The 24,060-nt window shown below is 43.3% G+C and overlaps 1 protein-coding gene across 1 annotated transcript in view; it reads left to right on the top strand.

Annotated features, from left to right (window-relative positions):
- LOC309550279 (uncharacterized protein) overlaps positions 1 to 24,060 on the top strand; it is a gene marked incomplete at both ends in the record, with an annotated part of 314,622 nt that overhangs the window by 22,490 nt on the left and 268,072 nt on the right. Inside the window, 1 exon segment of the mRNA XM_082250684.1 lies at positions 14,948 to 15,728. Coding sequence (XP_082106810.1) covers positions 14,948 to 15,728 — 781 coding nt within the window.

Below are 24,060 nucleotides of genomic sequence, written 5' to 3' on the forward strand. Positions count from 1 at the left end.
ATGCAGAAGATTCTAGAAGTCACCAAGAAGATGATGGAGCTGCTGACAGGAGAGGTGAGCGAGCGGTGCTGGGAATTCTGGGACATTATCCAGTAACAGACAAGGGATGTGTCTGGATGGTGACTGTATCATTGTCTGTGTCAGGTTCCTATAAGATGTCAGGATGTCACTGTCTATTTCTCCATGGAGGAGTGGGAGTATTTAGAAGGACACAAGGATCTCTACAAGGACATCATGACGGACAATCAGCAGAATTTGAGTTTTGTTAAGAATGTAAGGAAGAAATTTCCCCGGAATGAGACGATATTGAACCTCACCCTGGAGATCCTCAGCCTGCTGACTGGAGAGGTGAGTGTAATGAAGGGGTTAAATCTGACTGCGCTGTACAGTGGGAGGTATTCAGAGTCACTTTGAGACTTCTAATGTTCTGCTAAAACAATACCAACATCCACACAAGTACTATGAAAACATAAATTGTACGTACCAGTGTTGGAACTGCCAGGGTTGGGGGGCCTCAGCGGGGTTTCTGGCCACAGGACTCTGAGCATCTCTCATACAGCCAGGTGTTGCACTGACAGGTCCTCCTCCCTCGCATGGATTGGAGAAGCGACAGATGATCTGCTACTTCTTCTCTCGCCCCTCTCCTCCTGTGTGCACTGTGGGAAGTGTGAAGCTAAGCAGCAGAATTTGATAATTTGGCTGCTGGGGTTCACCCTTCCCATGGTGCACACAGGAGGAGAGGGGCGGGAGGAGAAGGAGCAGATTGGCTCTCTCCTCTCCCATCTTTGTGAGGGAGGAGGAACTATCAGTGCAGGCTCTGAGCTGCATGAGAGAGATGCCCTCAGCTCAGAGTCCTGCTGAGAAGGCACGGATTGGCAGCACTGATGGGGCTGCACTGATGATTAGTGCCATAAATATCAGTGTGAATAATGTACTGACAGTCTTGTCGATTAACCATTTCAGCTCTGGAAGATTTATCCCCCTTCATAACCAGGCCATTTTTTGCTATACGGCACTACGTTATTTTAACTGACAATTGTGCGGTCGTGTGACACTGTATCCAAATAACATTTATTTACTGTATCCTTCTACTCCCCTGTACTGTGTCCCTCTACTCCCCTGTACTGTGTCCCTCTACTCCCCTGTACTTTGCCCCTCTTCTGCCCTGTACTGTGCCCCTCTACTCCCCTGTACTTTGCCCCTCTTCTCCCGTTTACTGTGCCCCTCTACTCCCCTGTACTGTGCCCCTCTACACCTCTTTACTGTGCTGCTCTACTCCCCTGTACTTTGCCCCTCTTCTCCCCTGTACTGTGTCCTCCTACTCCCCTGTACTGTGCCCCTCTACTCCCCTGTACTGTGCCCCTCTACTCCCCTGTACTGTGCCCCTCTACTCCCCTGTACTGTGCATCTCCTACTCCCCTGTACTTTGCCCCTCTACTCCCCTGCACTGTGCCCCTCTACTCACCTGTACTGAGCCCCTCTACTCCCCTGTACCGTGTCCCTTTACTCCCTTTTACCGTGCCCTTCTACTTCCCTGTCCTGTGCCCCTACTTTCCCCTGTACTGTTTTCTTCTACTCCCCTGTACCATGCCCCTCTACTCCCCTGTACTGTTTTCTTCTACTCTCCTGTACCATGCCCCCTTACTCCCCTGTACTGTGTCCCTCTACTCCTCTGCACCATGCCCTTCTACTCTCCTGTACTGTGCCCTCCTACTCCCCTGTACCGTGTCCCTTTACTCCCTTTTACCGTGCCCTTCTACTTCCCTGTCCTGTGCCCCTCCTTTCCCCTGTACTGTTTTCTTCTACTCCACTGTACCATGCCCCTCCTCTCCCCTGTACTGTTTTCTTCTACTTCCCTGTACCATTCCCCCATACTCCCCTGTACTGTGTCCCTCTACTCCTCTGCACCTTGCCCTTCTACTCTCCTGTACTGTGCCCTCCTACTCCCCTGTACTGTGTCCCTCTATTCCTCTGCACCATGCCCTTCTACTCCCCTGTACCGTGCCCTTCTACTCCCCTGTACCGTGCCCTTCTACTCCCCTGTACCGTACCCTTCTACTCCCCCGTACTGTGCCCCTCTACTCCCCTGTACCGTGCCCCTCTACTCCCCTGTACCGTGCCCCTCTGCTCCCCTGTACCATGCCCTTTTACTCCCCTGTACAGTGCTCTTCTACTCCCCTGTACCGTGCCCATCTACTCCACTGTACAGTGCCCTTCTACTCCCCTGTACCATGTCCTTCTACTCCCCTGTACAGTGCCCTTCTACCCCCCTGTACCGTGCCCTTCTACTCCCCTGTACCATGTCCTTCTACTCCCCTGTACCGTGCCCTTCTACTCCACTGTACAGTGCCCTTCTACTCCCCTGTACCGTGTCCTTCTACTCCCCTGTACAGTGCCCTTCTACCCCCCTGTACCGTGCCCTTCTACTCCCCTGTACCATGTCCTTCTACTCCCCTGTACCGTGCCCTTCTACTCCCCTGTGTTGATTAGTCTTTGATTTGTGTCATGTATTCTCATTGTATAAAATCTATTATATTGAAAGTACAGTAAAACCTTGGATTGCGAGCATAATTTGTTCCGAAAACATGCTTGTAATTCAAAGCACTCTTATATCAAGGCAAATTTTCCCATAAGAAATAATGGAAACTCAGATGATTAGTTCCACAACCATTATTCATAAGTCTTTCAGTTTATAGTCTACATATAAAGATTATAGCAATGCGATTGGTTGTGTAATCATAAAATGTCCATCCACAAATGGCGCCTCCACAAGGGGATTAGTAGCAGTATGGGGACATTTAATGAAGGTTCAACATTTAGCAACTCACATGGTTGATGATTAAAGAGGCACGTCTAAGTATGCCGGTATCTGGGGTAAAGCTGTCCAAATAGACCATCTTCTGAACCACCAGCTCTCACCACTGTCAGTCTGCAATCGTGACTGGGAAGATTACCCTGCAGTAGAGTGATCTGTAAGCGAGGCTTTGAATCGCTCGTGGAGCGCAACGTGGAAGGATATGATGAAGATGGCAGTACGGAGAATGGTCTATGTGGACAGCTTTACCCCGGGTGCCTGCATACTTAGTATTGTATTGCTACACTTAGAGGGGCCTCTCTTCTCTTTTACACCCAGCTGTGACATGACGCTACTTGTATATCAAGACATCGCTTGTATATCAAGTCAAAATATATTTTAAAAATTTGCTTGTCTTGCAAAGCGCTCTCAAACCAAGGTTTTACTGTACTAATAAATATGTTTAATTCTAGCAACTATTTATTATTTTATTTTAGTAAATTTGAGCAGGCTGGTAGGGGCCCCAGTACATTACTTTACCAAGGGGCCCATGATGATATTAAGACATCCCTGTGGGAGAGTGATATTTATCTTTGTATAACACAGAACTGTACAGTAATAATGAAGAAATCTACTGAAAATGACACAAGAAGGAGATCTCATAATAGGACCACAAGATCCTCGAGAATCCAGAATCCCATCACCATCCCCCCACCTTCATCCCTGATCCCTACAAGACACAACACGCAGAAGGTTCTAGAAGTCACCAAGAAGATGATGGAGCTGCTGACAGGAGAGGTGAGCGGTGCTGGGAATTCTGGGACATTATCCAGTAACAGACAAGGGATGTGTCTGGATGGTGACTGTATCATTGTGTGTGTCAGGTTCCTATAAGATGTCAGGATGTCACTGTCTATTTCTCCATGGAGGAGTGGGAGTATTTAGAAGGACACAAGGATCTCTACAAGGACGTCATGATGGAGAATCAGCCGCCCCTCATATCACCGGGTAAGAGGAGACTTTATTGTAAAGGAGAGAGCAGTACGGAGCAGTACGGAGGCTCCACCTAGATCCCCCATCATCTGATAAACACATAGAAACAATGTATTCAGTCTCAGGAGATGGGAGGCAGTGGTGTTTTAGGCCATCACTAATTGTTGAATACCATGATTATGAGTCCTGACCCATACACTGTATAATATATATTATACATTACATACTCCTGACCCTACACTATATACTCTATGTTGTATATTACATACTCCTGACCCCTGCACTATATACTCTATGTTGTACATTACACACTCCTGACCCCTGCACTATATACTCTATGTTGTACATTGCATACTCCTGACCCCTGCACTATATACTCCATGTTGTACATTATATACTCCTGACCCCTGCACTATATACTCTATGTTGTACATAGTGAGGTTGCAAAAAGACATCAGTCCATCCAGTTCAACCTATGATGTGTGTGTGTGTTTGCTGTAAACCGTACATTGTATACCCTTGTATGTTGTACATTGTATACCCCTGTATGTTGTGGTCTTTAAGGTGCCTGTCTAATAGTTTTTTTAAACTATCGATGCCCCCTGCTGATACCACTGCTTGTGGAAGAGAATTCCACATCCCCACTGTTCTGACAGTAAAGAACCCCTTTGTAAGATTCTGGTACCTCTGGTACCCTTAATAATTTATTTCCTTCCAAATATGCGTCCCACCTTTCTTACTAGGTGGTACGCATACACCTTTAAGACAGATGATGTCATCGCTGAGCGCCGCAGAGCGGCTATTTCAACCGCCAGCGTTCTCACTCACATCATTCGTTCAACCTGCCTTGTGTATCCACATGCTTTCAAGCCTGTCTTGCTGTCGGAACCTCCAGCTAATTACTTCTACCTGGAGCAGACCGGAACCCCGCTACTGATCCCTGTATCTCGCTACCGGATCTTTCCCTCTCTACGGGACCCCTCTACTACTAACATTTACTAGTGATAAGTACCCCACAGGGGAATCCTCCATAACCTTACTTACACTATCTATCATCTGCACTATTGCATAGATTGCTAGCTCTTGAGTCTACTACCATCTACCATCTGCACTGTTACATAGATTGCTTGCTCTTAAGTCTACTACCATCTATCATCTGCACTGGGTTAGTCTATCCTGTAATTGTCATCTGCTGTCCTTACCACCTGTTACCATACTCGATTACTAACCTATCTGCACTCTACCTAATACCATCTAGTACTCTCCTGAACAAACCTATCAAGTGCTTACCGTCTCTATCACTGTTCACACCTGTCCCTTCAGCACATCACCTTCATACTGTCATATACATTCTACCACTCCAGGAACATCTTATTGAGTGTGTATATATCTGTATGTTGAAGCTGACAGGCCCACAGTGATGAGTCTGGAGAGTTGGATCTGGTTATTCAACACATCTCTACATGACTACTGAGTGGAGATTTTGCAGCTGCATATCCAGCCTACTACAAAAACGCAGGAGCGTTACAGATTGAACGAACCAGAAAAAAAAAATGGATTCAGCAGAATTACCCACTCAAGTGACACAATTAACACAACAAGTAAATGCGTTAATACTTGCTCTTACTGAAGTAAAAGAAGAGAATCAGACTCTGACGCAGCAGGTAACCCGTCTCTCACGGCTTACTACTGTTCAGCCCCTTGAACCTAAAATAAACCCTCCCCTAGTGTTTACAGGTGATCGGAAAAAAATTTGTGAATTCAAAAACGCATGTCAACTGCTTTTTTTGTTAAAACCTCGTACATACTCTACTGATCAGATTAAAGTCTGTACCGTTATTTCATACTTAACGGGTGATCCCCGGGCCTGGGCAGACTCTCTCTTTGAGAAAAATGATCAGATTCTCAACTCCTATTCCTTATTTCTAGCAGAACTCGCTAGTTTATATGAAAACCCCAATAGGCAGAGTACTGCTGATATTCAATTAAGGGCTTTAAAACAAGGAAGGAGACCTGTAGAAGACTTTGTAGCAGAGTTCAAAAGATGGACCCTTGATTCAGGGTGGAATGATACATCTCTGCGAACTCAATTCAGACTCGGGTTATCAGAAGCTGTTAAAGACGAGCTCGCCCGAGCGGATTTACCTGGCACCTGGTTTATATGAAAACCCCAATAGGCAGAGTACTGCTGATATTCAATTAAGGGCTTTAAAACAAGGAAGGAGACCTGTAGAAGACTTTGTAGCAGAGTTCAAAAGATGGACCCTTGATTCAGGGTGGAATGATACATCTCTGCGAACTCAATTCAGACTCGGGTTATCAGAAGCTGTTAAAGACGAGCTCGCCCGAGCGGATTTACCTGGCACCTTGGATGCCTTGATACAACTTAGTATCAACATCGACAGACAACTACGAGAAAGAAGGGCTTAAAAAATGGGAATGCCATTATCTAGTCCTTCTCGGATTTCGGCCGTTGACCCTACTCCCATGGAGGTAGGAACTATACGCCCACCTTTATCAACTACTGAACGAGCCAGAAGGAGATCCAGAAATCTCTGCATGTACTGCGCATCCCCGGATCATTTGATAAGCGTCTGTCCCCTTGAGGGTGAGTGTTCACATGTCTTGCTAGGAGGATTAACGACTTCCTTTTCTAACCCCTATCTTTTTGTTCATTTAACATTACAGTGGGACCAGACTAGGATCACCACCAAGGCTATGATCGACACTGGATCTTGTGGAAACTATATTGATACACGTTTTGTTACCTTAAATAAAATACCTATTATTTCAAAACTTAAACCTGTTGCTGTTAGTTTCATTAACGGTATTCCATTGTCTTCTGGTCCAATCACCAACCAGACACAGGCACTCCTTGCCACTGCCAACGAGTCTCATGTGGAGACCATCACCTTTGATATACTATCCTCACCCCATTTTTCCATTATTTTGGGACTTCCCTGGTTACACACACACCAACCAATCATAGATTGGAAAAGACGGACTTTGGCTTTCCCTTCTCACTATTGTGAGATTACGTGTAACCTCCCATCTTATGGAAAGATCCTGTCTGTGGTGTCAGATGAGATTGCACCACTATGCTATCAGGATCTGTCCGAAGTATTCCTTGAGAAAAATGCTCAAGTGTTGCCTCCCCATAGGGATTATGATTGCACTATCGATCTACTCCCTAACAGCAAATTGCCTTTCGGTCATGTTTATCCCCTTTCACAGGATGAACTTTCTCATCTCAAGGAATACTTGGATGAGAATTTGAAAAAAGGGTTCATCAGACCCTCTACTTCTTCCACAGCTGCAGGACTTTTCTTTGTCCACAATAAGGATTCCAGTCTTAGGCCTATTATCGATTATAGGCAATTAAACACGATTACGATAAAGGATCGCTATCCTTTGCCGCTCATCCCTGAACTCATTGAACAAGTGCGTGGGGCTACTTACTTCTCTAAATTAGACCTGAAAGGGGCATACAACCTAATCCGAATCCGTGACGGAGATGAGTGGAAAACAGCATTCAGAACCAGATACGGATTATTCGAATATCTTGTGATGCCATTCGAGTTGTGTAATGCTCCCGCAGCCTTCCAAAGGTTCATAAACGACATCTTTAGAGACTTACTTGATGTCTGTCTCGTAGTATACCTGGACGATATACTTATCTATTCGCGATCTATGCCTGAACATATAAAACATGTAAGACTTGTGTTGTCCAGATTACTCTCACACAATCTATACGTGAAATTAAAAAAATGCTTATTTCATAAGGAAGAAATATTATTTCTAGGATACATCATATCCAAAACTGGAATTAAGATGGATATGAGCAAGATATCCTGTATTCTGGACTGGCCTATACCAACAACTCATAAGGCATTACAGCAATTCCTTGGATTCTCAAACTTCTATAGGAAGTTAATCAAGAACTTTTCCGCTATTGTGAGACCTCTCACACAACTGACAAGTATAAAGAAACCATTCAAATGGTCAGAAGAAGCGAATCAAGCTTTCTGCTTGTTAAAATCAAGCTTTACTTCTGCTCCCATACTACGCCATCCAGACCCATCCCTCCAATATATTCTGGAGGTAGATGCGTCAAATATGGCAGTAGGAGCAGTTCTCTCCCAACGACCAACAAATACTTCACCACTCCACCCAGTTGCTTTCTTTTCAAAATCACTAAGCAGCCCAGAGGTGAACTACCCAGTGGGTGAAAAGGAGTTGCTTGCCATAAAACTGGCACTGGAGAATTGGCGACATCTACTCGAAGGTACCCAGTTACCAATACTCATATATACAGATCATAAAAACCTTTAATACCTCCAGACTAACAAAACTCTCTCCCACCGACAGATACGATGGTCATTATTCTTCCTAAGATTCAACTTCCTAGTGACCTACACGCCTGCAGACAAAAATAAAAAAGCGGATGCGCTATCACGATTAATCGAAGATAACTGCGCCGAAATCCCTTCCATTCCCATAATACCCTATGAACGTATTATTGGTGTTGTCCGTTCCTTGAAGGAAGAGATTTTGTACAGTATAGGATTGGATTCACCTCCACCACAACTGAGTACTGATGCAGAAGGCTTCCTCTATTACAACAACAAACTTTACATACCCCCTACTATGCGCACCAAGATCTTGGAGTTGTCACATGATGTGCCCATGGCAGGACATATGGGTATGACGAAAACCCTTAATTTGCTTACCAGGCAGTTTTGGCGGCCTGATATGAAGACGTCTGTATAAAAATTTGTTTCTTCATGTGACATCTGTGCAAGGTCCAAGATTGACACTACAAACCATCTGGTCTACTCTGCAGTCTACCAATACCCCAGGTTCCATGGGAAGTTGTGTCCTTAGACTTTATAGTAGAACTACCACCTTCTAAAGGATTTAATACCATTCTAGTGTCAGTGGACCACTTGACAAAGATGGCACATTTCATTGCTATCCGTAGACTACCTTCGTCTAAACAAACAGCGGAACTACTGATGAAACATGTGCATGGAATTCCAAAGACTCTTTTGTCCGACCGTGGTTCACAGTTCATCTCTAAATTTTGGCAAGCACTTTGTCAAATATTACGGATTGAGCGAAAGCTCACTTCTCCCTACCATCCTCAGACCAACGGACAGACTGAAAGAGTCAACCAGTGCATTGAGCAATATCTACGTTGCTATACATCATAACTACAGGATGATTGGGTGGATCTCCTCCCTCTGGCGGAATTTGCTTACAACAATGCAACCCACAGTACTACTAAGCAAAGTCCATTCCACTTGAATTATGGGTTTCATCCCACTCTTCTTCCACCACGCATCCTGCCATCAAGTAACCCAGTAGCCTCGGATTATCTTACCCAAATAAAAGACTCTCTGGGTTTACTCAATACCACTATATCACACGCTCATAGTCAACAAAAAAGGTACTACGACCTTCGTAGAAGACCTTCTCCTCAGTATGCTATTGGGGACCTTGTTTGGCTATCAACAAGAAACTTAAGATTAAAGATCCCTAGCAAACAACTTGGACCTCTATTTTTGGGACCCTTCCCAAACTTATTGGAAAAGCTGCAGTACAGCTCACCTTACCAGCAGATCTTAAGATCCATCCCATCTTCCATGTGTCGCTACTGAAGCCCCATGTTCCTAACCAAGGAATAAGGCCTACCATCTTGCCTCCACCTCCAATACAAGTTGAAGGCGGAGAAGAATATGAGATCAAAGAGATTTTGGATTCTCGCATCCATAGAGGAAGACTCCAGTATCTCATAAGATGGAAGAACTATGGACCCCAAGACGACACCTGGTTGGATACCTCTGATGTTCATGCACCTAGGCTTATACGAAGGTTTCACTCGAAATACCCAGAGAAACCAGTGCTATAGGCCTTCCGGAGCCGGCCTTAAGGGGGGGGGGGTACTGTAAGATTCTGGTACCTCTGGTACCCTTAATAATTTATTTCCTTCCAAATATGCGTCCCACCTTTCTTACTAGGTGGTACGCATACACCTTTAAGACAGATGATGTCATCGCTGAGCGCCGCAGAGCGGCTATTTCAACCGCCGGCGTTCTCACTCACATCGCTCGTTCAACCTGCCTTGTGTATCCACATGCTTTCAAGCCTGTCTTGCTGTCGGAACCTCCAGCTAATTACTTCTACCTGGAGCAGACCGGAACCTCGCTACTGATCCCTGTATCTCGCTACCGGATCTTTCCCTCTCTACTGGACCCCTCTACTACTAACATTTACTAGTGATAAGTACCCCACAGGGGAATCCTCCATAACCTTACTTACACTATCTATCATCTGCACTGTTGCATAGATTGCTAGCTCTTGAGTCTACTACCATCTACCATCTGCACTGTTACATAGATTGCTAGCTCTTGAGTCTACTACCATCTATCATCTGCACTGTTACATAGATTGCTTGCTCTTAAGTCTACTACCATCTATCATCTGCACTGCTACATAGATTGCTAGCTCTTGAGTTTACTACCATCTATCCTTGCACTGGGTTAGTCTATCCTGTAATTGTCATCTGCTGTCCTTACCACCTGTTACCATACTCGATTACTAACCTATCTGCACTCTACCTAATACCATCTAGTACTCTCCTGAACAAACCTATCAAGTGCTTACCATCTCTATCACTGTTCACACCTGTCCCTTCAGCACATCACCTTCATACTGTCATATACATTCTACCACTCCAGGAACATCTTATTGAGTGTGTATATATCTGTATGTTGAAGCTGACAGGCCCACAGTGATGAGTCTGGAGAGTTGGATCTGGTTATTCAACACATCTCTACATGACTACTGAGTGGAGATTTTGCAGCTGCATATCCAGCCTACTACAAAAACGCAGGAGCGTTACACCCTTACGTATTTTAAGGTTAAACCGTTTTTCCTCTAGTTTTAGTGAGTGGCCACATGTCTTATTGTATTCCCTTTCTCTGAATAGTTTGTTCTTTATGCTCGGGTCATCAGTACAGTATTTGTACATTGATATCATATCCCCCCTCAATCGTCTCTTCTCCAGAGAGAATAAGTTCAGTGCTTGTAGTCTTTCCTCATAGCTGGGATCCTCCATTCCCCTAATTATTTTTGTTGCCCTTCTCTGGACTCTTTCCAGTTCCAGCACATCCTTCCTGAGGACCGGTGCCCAGAACTGGACAGCATACTCCAGATGTGGCCAGACCAGAGTCTTGTAGAGCGGGAGAATAATCTCTTTATTTCTGGAGCGAATCCCCTTTTTCATACATGCCAGTATTCTGTTGGCTTTGCTTGCAGCGGCTTGGCATTGCATGCCACTGCCAAGCCTGTTGTCCACCAGTACTCCCAGGTCCTTTTCCATCCTAGACTCACCCAGAGGTTCCCCCCCTAGTAAGTAGTTTGTGTTCGTGTTTCTGATGCCCAAGTGCATTACTTTACATTTTTCAACATTAAACCTCACCTGCCATGTAGTTGCCCACCCCATTTATTTGTTCTTGTAAGGTTACCACATCCTGCATAGAAGTTATTGCCCTGCTTAGCTTAGTATCATCCGCAAATACCGAGATTGTGCTAGATATCCCCTCCTCTAGATCATTTATGAATAAATTAAACAGGATTGGTCCCAGGACAGAACCTTGGGGGACCCCATTTTCCACACCCGCCCAATCTGAGTACTCCCCATTAATCATCGCCCTCTGGACTCTCCCCTGGAGCCAGTTCTCTATCCAGGTACTCACCCTATGGTCCATACCTACCTTCCTTAGTTTGTACAGTAAGCGTTTGTGGGGAACGGTGTCAAATTCCTTTGCAAAGTCCAGATACACCACATCCACAGACCTTCCTTTATCCAGATACACCACATCCGCAGGCTTTCCTTTATCCAGATACACCACATCCGCAGGCTTTCCTTTATCCAGATACACCACATCCACAGGCCTTCCTTTATCCAGATACACCACATCCACAGGCCTTCCTTTATCCAGATACACCACATCCACAGGCTCTCCTTTATCCAGATACACCACATCCACAGGCCTTCCTTTATCCAGATACACCACATCCACAGGCCTTCCTTTATCCAGATACACCACATCCACAGGCCATCCTTTATCCAGATACACCACACCCACAGGCCATCCTTTATCCAGATACACCACATCCACAGGCCTTCCTTTATCCAGATACACCACATTCACAGGCCTTCCTTTATCCAGATACACCACCTCCACAGGCCTTCCTTTATCCAGATACACCACATCCACAGGCCTTCCTTTATCCAGATACACCACATCCACAGGCCTTCCTTTATCCAGATACACCACATCCACAGGCCTTCCTCCATCCATATACACCACATCCACAGGCCATCCTTTATCCAGATACGCCACATCCACAGGCCTTCCTATATCCAGATACACCACATCCACAGGCCTTCCTTTATGCAGATACACCACATCCACAGGCTCTCCTTTATTCAGATACACCACATCCACAGGCCTTCCTTTATCCAGCTACACCACATCCACAGGCCTTCCTTTATCCAGATACACCACATCCACAGGCCTTCCTTTATCCAGATACACCACATTCACAGGCCTTCCTTTATCCAGATACACCACATCCACAGGCCTTCCTTTATCCAGATACAGCACATCCACAGGCCTTCCTTTATCCAGATACACCACATCCACAGGCCTTCCTTTATCCAGATACACCACATCTACAGGCCTTCCTCCATCCATATACACCACATCCACAGGCCATCCTTTATCCAGATACGCCACATCCATAGGCCTTCCTATATCCAGATACGCCACATCCACAGGCCTTCCTTTATCCAGATATGCCACATCCACAGGCCTTCCATTATCCAGATACACCACATCCACAGGCCTTCCTTTATCCAGATACACCATATCCACAGGCCTTCCTTTATCCAGATACACCACATCCACAGACCTTCCTTTATCCAGATACACCACATCCACAGGCCTTCCTTTATCCAGATACACCACATCCACAGGCTTTCCTTTATCTAGATGGCAGCTCACTTCATCGTAGAAGGTTAATAGATTGGTCTGGCAAGAATGATTTTTCATGAATCCATGCTGATTTCTACTAATAATTAGGGATGATCGAACTTTTGAAAAGTTCGGTTCGACCAGAACACCCGAATTTCCTGAAAGTTCGGTTCGGATTCCAGAACCCCATTGAAATCAATGGGACCCAAACTTCTGGAATCAAAAAACACCATTTTGAAACCCTAAAACCCAATACATGCCCCTAAAAAGTGCCTAGGGTTCTGGGTCATGCCCCAGGGACTATTAATCACACAAAAAAAGTTCTTAAAAATTGTCATTTTTGATAGAGAGCCAATTATTGAAAAAATTATTGAAAAAAAAAAAAAGAGATTTCTTTGGATTTAGTGTCTGGGGGGTCTAAAAAGTGTACCTGTGAAGTTTCAGCTCTGTATCATGTCCAGAACCAGAAAAAAAAAAAAGATTGTTTGTCTTAGAATTAATATAGAACAGGGATATGGCTCCGCTATTTTCACACCTTGCCGGTTTTGTAGCAAGCGTTTTTTTGGGAATTTTTTGGGGGTCTTTGGAGGCAGGCATAACATCAGAACTTCTGCGTAGTGGTATATATACACACACACTTATATGTATATATACACCTACACATATATAGGTGTGAAAGTAGCAGAACACTATACTTGCGCAAATGAAATAATTAACACCCATATGGCTTCTCTGCTATAACACCTATATATGTGTGTATGTGTATAATACATATAAGTGTGTGTGTATGTATACCCCTATACAGAAGTTCAGATGTTTTGCCTGCCTCCAAAGACCCCAAAAAAATGCCCAAAAAAAACGCAACACACCTGGGCGTTTTTGTAGCTTGCGTTTCTTTGGGCATTTTTTTGGCGTCTTTCGAGGCAGGCATAACATCAGAACTTCTGTGTATGGGTATATATACACACACACATGCATGTATATATACACATACACATATATAGGTGTGAAAGTAGCAGAACACTATGCTTGCGCTAATGAAATAATTAACAGGCATATGGATTCTCTGCTATAACACCTATATATGTGTATGTGTATAAATACATATAAGTGTGTGTGTATATATACCCCTATACAGAAGTTCAGATGTTTTGCCTGCCTCCAAAGACCCCAAAAAAATGCCCAAAAAAAACGCCTGCTGCAAAAACACACCTGGGCATGAGCACAGGGCCCACTAGAGGACGTCGGGCCCTCAGGCCACCCTCATGAAGTCTGTTTCTGATTGTTTGGTCAGAGACATTCACACCAGTGTCCTGCTGGAGGTCATTTTGTAGGGCTCTGGCAGTGCTCATCCTGTTCCTCCTTGCACAAAGGAGCAGATACCGGTCCTGCTGATTGGTTATGGACCTTCTACGGCCCTGTCCAGCTCTCCTAGAGTAACTGTCTGTCTCCTGGAATCTCCTCCATGCTCCTGAGACTGTGCTAGGAGACGCAGCAAACCTTCTGGCAATGGGATGTATTGTTGAGCCATCCTGGAGGAGTTGGACTGCCTGTGCAACCTCTATAGGGTTCAGGTATGGCCTCCTGCTACCAGTAGTGACACTGACCCCAGCCAAATGCAAAACTAGTGACAAACACTCAGGAAAGATGAGTAGGAAAAATGTCAGTGGCCTTCACCTGTAAAACCATTCCTGTTTTGGAGGTCGTCTCATTGTTGCCCATCTAGTGCACCTGTTGGTAACAACCCCCTCTGCTACTTGACTGAGCAGATGAATATCCCAGCAGGAGTTTCCCTGACTTGATGCTATACTCTGATTATAAAGTGTTGAGCAGTGTATATGAGTGTGGAAAACTCTTGGTAATTTTTCTTGTCTTCTGACAGACGGACTCTGTGGTGGGAATAGAAGGACATCGGAGGAAGATGTGACTACAGAAGATAATGACATGGCATCTTCTCCAGAAGTAAATCCCGTTCCTCATAATATACATGACAGACCTCACCATTGGAGGAGATCATTGGAATCACCTGATACTTCACATAGTCCTCTAATATCTGACAGTGCAGACGGGTGCGGGAAACCATCTCATCTCAGGGAATCTTCTTTATACCATACAGGAGAGAATTCATTGTCATATTCAGAGTGTGGGAAATGTTTAAGTCACAAAGGAAACCTTCTTAGGCACCAGATAATTCACACAGGGGAGCGTCCCTATTCATGTTCAGAGTGCGGGAAATGTTTTACTCAGAAAGGAAGTCTTCTTAGCCATCAGAGAATACACACAGGTGAGCTTCCATATTCATGTTTAGAGTGCGGGAAATGTTTTATTCGTAAAGAAAACCTTATTAGCCATCAGAGAATACATACAGGTGACCTTCCCTATTCATGTTCAGAGTGCGGGAAATGTTTTAGTAAAAAAGGACACTTTCTTCTGCACCAGAGAACTCACACAGGGGAGTGTCCCTATTCATGTTCAGAGTGCGGGAAATGTTTTAGTAATAAAGAACGCCTTCTTAGGCATCAGAGAATACACACAGGTGAGCTTCCCTATTCATGTTCAGAGTGCGGGAAATGTTTTAGTAATAAAGAACGCCTTCTTAGGCATCAGAGCATACACACAGGTGAGCTTCCCTATTCATGTTCAGAGTGCGGGAAATGCTTTAATGATAAAGGAAACCTTGTTAGACATCAGAGAATACACACAGGTGAGCGTCCCTATTCATGTTCAGAGTGCGGGAAATGTTTTAGTAATAAAGAACACCTTCTTAGCCATCAGAGAATACACACAGGTGAGCGTCCCTATTCGTGTTCAGAGTGCGGGAAATGTTTTAATCATAAAGGAAGCTTTCTTAGCCATCAGAGAATACACACAGGTGAGCGTCCCTATTCATGTTCAGAGTGCGGGAAATGTTTTAATGATAAAGGAAGCCTTCTTAGCCATCAGAGAACACACACAGGTGAGCTTCCCTATTCATGTTCAGAGTGCGGGAAATGTTTTAATGAGAAAGGAAGCCTTCTTAGACATCAGAGAATACACGCAGGTGAGCGTCCCTATTCATGTTCAGAGTGCGGGAAATGTTTTATTCGTAAAGGAAGCCTTCTTAGCCATCAGAGAACACACACAGGTGAGCTTCTCTATTCATGTTCAGAGTGCGGGAAATGTTTTAATGAGAAAGGAAGCCTTCTTAGACATCAGAAAATACACGCAGGTGAGCGTCCCTATTCATGTTCAGAGTGCGGGAAATGTTTTATTCGTAAAGGAAGCCTTCTTAGCCATCAGAGAATACACACAGGTGAGCGTCCCTATTCATGTTTAGAGTGCGGGAAAAGTTTTAATGAGAAAGGAAGCCTTCTTAGACATCAGAGAATACACGCAGGTGAGCGCCCCTATTCATGTTCAGTATGCGGGAAATGTTTTAGTCAAAAAGGAAACCTTCTTAAGCATCAGAAAATACACACAGGTTAGATTCCTTGTTAATATTCAGAGTGAGTGAAATGTTTTAATAATAAAGGAAGCCTTCTTAGCCATCAGAGAATACACACAGGTGATCCTCGCTATTCATGTTCAGAGTGCGGGAAATGTTTTGCACTTAAATGTTTACTTTTTAGACACCATAAAGTACATATAGGAGAATGTCTCTAATCTTATGCAGAGTGCGGGAAATGTTTTACTAAGAATGAACACCTTCTTACACACTGGTGAGCGCCCTTTTTAATTTTACGAGTGCGGGAAATGTTTTCCAAACAAAGGTTTATTTCTTTGAAACCATAAAGTTCATATGGGCGAGCGTCCTCATTCATGTCCAGAGTGCGGGAAATGTTTCACTCCTTATGTACGTTTTCAAACAGCAAAGAATTCACACTTATATTAGAGGCTCAGTTTTTATGTTCAGAGTGCGGGAAAGTGTAAAAATAAAGGAAATCGAAGGAAACATCAGAGAACACCCCCTGCTGGTACTACGGAAAATGGACGCTGCATTGTAACGGGTGGAACTGTTTAGTCCATAAACAAATGTGAAACCCCCACAGTCCACTCGGGGTTGGTTTACACCCGCATCGCCCTCTGACCCGCTGTGGGGTTGACAGGCAGCTGGGAGCCCTTATGTTAACCCGTTATCTTCCATTGGTGAACCTTTTCTATTGGTTGCTTCATGTTGTTGCTCCTCTTTGATTTATTGAAGTAGCCGGCTTTTTATTGGTCCAACCAATGTATGATTATTAATACATTTGACACATTTGTAAATTCTATTATAAAAGATTTAAGCTTTATTTTCTTCATATCATTACTGTGTGGTAATCACTTATTCTGAACTTGTACAATAAAAACTCTTCGTACAATATTCTGTGCCGAGTCTTCTTTTTTTACCAATGATTAGGTGATTGGTGATTGGAATGTGATCAGTTCATAGAGAGTCATCCATTGGGGTTTTATTAATGAGATGGAGAGTGGAGAAGGCACCACATTGACAAGCCATTGGAGGCCCTTTCTAAAGCCCTAAACTTTTTGGCAACCTGTCTGACATTAGTCTTCCAAACTCTATCTCACTGAGCTAAGGCCAGAAGAGTTCCAGGAGTCCTTCTCTGTCCACAGTTCCCAAACCAAAAGGAGACATCCACCACATCTTCAATCTTAAGGCCCTAAATATATAACATGTATATATATTCAGGTTTGCCGTTATGTTGAGGTTGTTAGAGTGTCCCTTTAAGGCTGCTTGCAGAAGAGGATCGGCTTTCACAGAAAGTGTGCAGACTGGATTGTAGGAGATGTAGTTCTAAACTGAATGCAGACTGTTGTTCGGATTGCTGAGGAAACTATACTCCCAGGGAGCATTGGGCGAGTGGAGGATCATGGGAGAGTCAACAAACCTATATGCTAGACTGAGTGCGCTCGCTTGCTTGCTTCCGGGACTCAGTGAGAAGAGGTCAGCCTGAGAGGTGTGCTGGGACACTGTTGGTGACAGAGGCCCAGGGCGTGTGGCCTTGAGAGAGAGAGAGGAACCCATCCTCAGTGGTGGGGATGCTGGTAATCACACAGCGGTGATAGATCCATTGGAGCTGAGTAGATACAGGGTGAAGCTGAACTGACTGACCAGGAAAGCCGAGCACCGATCATCCCCAGTGATGCAGGAGCGTGGGAGAAGACATCGCCCCGGGTTGCAGGAGAATCACAGGTGGATACTGAAAGACGGAGGAGTGCCTGGTGACATCCTAATCACAAGTATAAATCTTTATCTATGACACACTGACTGCAGATAGAATCATACATACACTATTATCCTGGGATTACAAATATCACACTGAAGAGTGATAAGAGCTCCAACTGCCGGTGAAGACTTAGCAAGGCCTTGCTAGGGAAGGGACCTCAGCACAGTCTGTCTTAAAGGGGACCAGTTATTATAATATTGAGTCATTATTAGTGAGGATTACATATTACTAGACTTTACATCAGAGGTTTTCAGCTAAAGTCATAAGCTAATATACAGTATCTCACAAAAGTAAGTACACCCCTCACATTTTTGTAAATATTTTATTCTATCTTTTCATGTGACAACACTGAAGAAATTACACTTTGCTACAATGTAAAGTAGTGAGTGTACAGCTTGTATAACAGTGTAAATTTGCTGTCCCCTCAAAATAACTCAACACACAGCCATTAATGTCTAAACCTCTGGCAACAAAAGTGAGTACACCTGTTAGAGAAATTAAGAATGTCTTTATAATCATTTATGTATAAGGCTGACTGTGACTCCATTTTGTTCTGCTTGAATACAATCTAACTGGTTTTAAATGCCCTATACTATATATGGTAATAGCTAGATTTCAGAGTTTGTAAGATGAAGCTTCTTCCCCTTTAAGGAAATGGCAATAAAAACAGACATTCCTCATTGTCCTGGGCGAAGGGTTAAGTCAGGATGTTTAACTGTATATAAATGTGCCAGCTAGCTTAAGAAGGCAGACAAGTCTCAGACAAGAAGCCAACTAGGCTAGCTACTGTGTATGGTGCCCTATACCACGGGTCACAGGTGGCTAGAACCGGTGGGTGAATATCTGACAATCTCCTGTACTTGTCTCCTCGTATACAAGAAATAAATCTTTCCTTGTATCAGCTTGTGGTCTAAAGGTGATTTCCCTTACATCTTTGGTGCCAAACGTCCTGGGAACCCAAAATCCTGTGATCGACACTGTACAGGGGAATTTCCGGTGCAAGCGGAATTCCTATCTTAAAGTTCTCCGTCTGAATTGACGTTACCAGAGGCCGGTTAATTGGGGCTGGCCCATAGTAACAGGTGACGGGTTTTCCACGAATCAGTAAGAAAGAGACCCAATCTGGTTCAAGGTAAGAACATTTTATTTATATATGCATATATCGATAACAATAAGAATGTTAGTGGTGTAAGGTTTATTTGTTTGTCTATGTATCAGAGTGTGTTTTTGTCAGTCTTATTTCATTTCTGTGTCTGGTTGATACACTGATATAGTCTATAATATATGCCGAGCCACAGATAAAGGAAATTTGCGGGACCTTTTTGAGTCCAATGCAGCCTTGTAAATCTGTAAAGAAGTCCCGTGCAGACAACATAAATATCCGTGAGATCAACAACTGCATATCGGTCTGTCTTATGTGTCTCTGTCTTAGCTTGATACAGAGATATGGTCTCTAATAAGTGCCAGGCAACAGACAGAGGAAATTTGCGGGACTCTTTGAGTCCAACGCAGCCTTGTAAATCTGTAAAAAAGTCCTGTACAGACAACATAAATATCTCTGAATCAAATATAAAAACTGCATGACTGTGTATAGATGTCTAGAATACCAATATTCTTTAGTAGAACACAGAACTCTTATGGAGTCTGTGTCTGACTGCGAGATAACAAAAATATTGTGTATAAATATAGGGCTGACCATGCATGATAACAATTTTCTGTCCGGTTTTCTTGAAATTTACCTTCAGCTATGTAGTACAAGGGCCTGCCTTATTGGATACAAGTGAAAGTGTTGTTTGGCTTTGACCTCGTATTGTGTGGATTGTGGTGAATCTAACAGAAAATTGGACAACAAGGGTTGAACATGTATGGCCAGCCTAAGAATACCAATGCTTTTTAGTAGAACATAGAACTGGAAGATTGAAGGAGTATAGTAAGTTTTCCAGAGAATCTGTGGCTGTCTGCGAGATAACAAAAGTATTGTGTATAAGTGTCTGTGTGAGAAGACCTAAACTAACTCCGTGCGCACGCCAAAAGGGCCAAAGTTGTGTGAGAATGGGTCAAAATTGTGTGAGAATGGGCCAGAGATGTGTGAAACAAGAAGAAATAAGTAAGTATATATGTTATTTGAATTTAGACAGAATAGATTTATTGTGGTGTCTGTGTCTAAGTGTTAAACTTCTGAACTAAAAAAAAAAAAAGAAAGGTGTCCGCTGGTGCGATGAGCTTGTGGTCTAAAGGTGATTTCCCTTACATTTTGGTGCCGAACTTCCTGGGAACCCAAAATCCTGTGAAGGGCTAGACATCGGTGACCGACACTGTACAGGGGAATTTCCGTTACAAGCGGAATTCCTATCTTAAAGTCCTCCGTCTGAATTGACGTTACCAGAGGCCGGTTAATTGGGGCTGGCCCATAGTAACAGGTGACGGGTTTTCCACGAATCAGTAAGAAAGAGACCCAATCTGGTTCAAGGTAAGAACATTTTATTTATATATGCATATATCGATAACAATAAGAATGTTAGTGGTGTAAGGTTTATTTGTTTGTCTATGTATCAGAGTGTGTTTTTGTCAGTCTTATTTCGTTTCTGTGTCTGGTCGATACACTGATATAGTCTATAATATATGCTGGGCCACAGATAAAGGAAATTTGCGGGACCCTTTTGAGTCCAATGCAGCCTTGTAAATCTGTAAAGAAGTCCCGTGCAGACAACATAAATATCCGTGAGATCAACAACTGCATATCGTATGATTAACTGTGGATCTGTGAATTAATAATTTAGCACTCCCTTGGGACTTCAGGGAATCCAAACTGGGACATAAAGTATTTAAGGGGGGGATAACTAAATTGGTTGCAGTTTACTCCTCTCTCCCACTAAAAAGGGATGATTTAAGACTAAATCCTACTGTGTCTTTGTTCACACGTAGAACAACAACTCCCAGATAGCCAGAATGGTGGGGGAAGGGGAACAGAGAGTAAGAGGGGAAGAAATTCTAAGGGAAGATAAGGCTGTAACAAGCACTTTATTGCCTGATTCCACAGTACATTATGAGCAGAAAGTAAGATTAGTGACGCATTTTTCATATATTATAATGGAAAATTGTGCAGTAATTAAGCCCATAGATACACCTGAACTAAATGATATAATAATTGACAGAATTATAAGATCTGACTTAGACTCAGAGTTGACTGGACAAAGGTGCCCATGACCGCACACCAGCTTGCAACTATTGGTATCTGGATGGTAGAAGTTTCAGAGCAATGAGACTTGGTTGGATATCAAAAACGATGAGCTGACCGCTCAGATTATAAAACTGCAGTAACGTAAGATATGTGTGTATGTCCAAATTGTTCATAGCTAGCAAATGTTGAGAACATGGTACTTGTAATATGTGAAGAAGATGTGTCTAAAAACTTCTTGTGGAAGACCCACAAACAAAAGAAAAACAGAGTGTAAAATTGTGATATCTGAAAAGTGTCCGATTAACCTGTTGGGCAGGGACTTGCTGCATGCATTAGACATTTCAGTTATACCAGCAGGGGGGGGGGGGGGGGTGAGAGCCCACCAGCCTGCGGAACATATGTGATGAAGGCTGACAGTGAACCTTATTACTGGTACAGCTTGGATTTAAGTTCCACAGGTCCAGCATGCAGCAACCCCTTCCCAAAATAGCAGAAGAAAAAGGTTAAAGGAAAAAGCTATGAGGTTCAACATAATTTACACTGCACTAAGTATTTTAAACATTCCATAGGAACTGATGTTGATTATGAAAGAAAATTGGGTAAATTCTCAGGGGTCAGAATTACGTTGAAAACTTTATACTGGGATCAGGAGGGAAACAGCGTGGCCACCTGTCTCCTTCCTGATGAGATATTCAAGTTACATAAGGGAAGAACTGTACCCCATTACTTGGAATGTCTCTATGAGTTAGGGGAACTTTTGACTGACTGGGAACATGACACCTGAGCAACAGAAAATAAAGGGAATCCAGTCTTTCAACCTTAATTGGGTCACACAATGTACTCCAGGAGTGCACATTTTAGGAGGGTACTCAAAACGGTAGGTGAAGTACAAATCACCCCTAAAAAGTACTATGGGACCCTATTAAAAACATTACCCCTTAAGAGAAGATGTTTAATGTATGTTGTGTTGTCTGTGTAAAATGACAGTGTTACATAAATAAAGAGCGAAAGGTAAGGTTGAAGTATGGCTGACTTGTAACATGAGTTTTGCTTTTCCGCTGTATGAGAAAGTAGATGAGAAAAGCCTGCTTGTATTTGCAGATTCCTCCCCCACCCTTTATGTGTGTGAGTTTTCATGAGCAGAAAAGGCAGGCTTTTCAGCTTTCCCCTTTCAACCCCCCAGTATGCTTACACCATTTGAAGGGGATTCACATGACCGAATAGCTTAAATTGATGAAAGAATATTTTTGATAAAAGACCTCATGGATGGGTTATTAAAATGTTGTTATTATTTGTTTTGTTGATGGGTTGTGTAAAGAAAAATGATGCAGGTACAAATCAAACAGGGTATGCTGTTGTAATACATGACCAACAAGCAGAGATCATAACTCTAACAAGGGCATGTAACTTGGGTAAAGGCGAAAAAGGTGACTATATACACAGATGCTTTTTCCGCTGTGTGTGCTTTCAGCATGTATGTATGTATATATGTGTATATATATGTATGTATATGCTTATTCCACCATACCACCATACCATGTGTATGGTCACATAAATAGGTAAATCTATTTTACACAGAGATCTTATTCTAGCCCTGTTAGACCATGTACAAAAGCCAATCCAAGTAGCGATATGCAAGTGCACAGCACATAAGAAAGGTACAGTCCTAATTACATTAGGAAATTAACTAGCAGACAGAGCAGCATAAGAGGTAGCCGAAGGCAAACAAAAATACATTTTCTACCTTGTGAAATCAACAGAAATAAAGAAAGTAATAGATGAAATATGGTTGATTTGACATGCAGAAAGTAGCGCCTGAGAATGAAAAAACAAAACATGGTTATCAAAAAGAGCGACACAGGTGAAAGGTATCTACACAAGTACTGAAGGCAAACCTATCTTGCCTTCCTCCTTGTTTAGATATGCAGCTTTATTGAGTCATGGGCAAAGCCATGTCTCAAAAGGGGGGATGGTACAGATGGTTAACAAAGTGTTCACAACGTATGGTTTCACTAATTACTAAAAAAATTTTTGTTTGACATGTCCAACCTGCAATAGATATCATGTGCAAGGGGCACTTAGACCTCTACGAGGCCAGTTCCCTAAGCCTCCTTACCCCTTTCACACGATATGTATGGACACCCTGATAGGCAGTTGGTGGCCAGGATAATAAATAGTTCCCAGGTTTGGGATCCCTTCCATCATTTATAGTAATAATGGTTCTTATTTTGTGAATCAGACAATACAGCAGATCGGCAAATGGTACAGTATTGACTTAAAAAAGCGTTGTGTCTATCACCCACAGTCTGCAGGTACTAGCGACATAATGGTATTTTAAAGGGTAAATTGAGAATATGAATGGAAGAGACTGAAATAAAACCTGGATACAGTGTCTGCCAATAGCCTTGCTAAGCATGAGAGTAACTCCCACAGCAATGGGGTTGACACCTTATGAGATATTGTATGGGAGACCGCACGACATCCCATAACTTAGGCCATTTGTTAGAGAAGATGAGGAATCGGATAGTGGTCTAGCAAACTACATGGGAAAACTGTTAACATCGAAGGAAGTGTTGTCTCCGAACTCTCTTACAGGTTAAGAAACTCCGGCAGAGCAAGGTGCCCTTGTTCAACCAGGGGATTGGGTGTGGATCAAAATAATCAAGAGAAAATAGTGGTCAAATCCAAGGTGGGAAGGGCCTTATCAGGTACTATTGTCTACACCCACAGCTGTAAAAGTAGCAGAAAGAGTACCTTGGATACATCTATCACATTGCAAGAAAGAAGAGTATCTAGGGCCAGAAGAGGGAGCGCCCACAGAGCCTTGATTGTAAGTTCGGCTAC

This window comes from Pelophylax lessonae, assembly GCF_965119305.1.
Source record: "Pelophylax lessonae genome assembly, chromosome: 3".
Classification (NCBI taxonomy): Eukaryota; Metazoa; Chordata; class Amphibia; order Anura; family Ranidae; genus Pelophylax; species Pelophylax lessonae.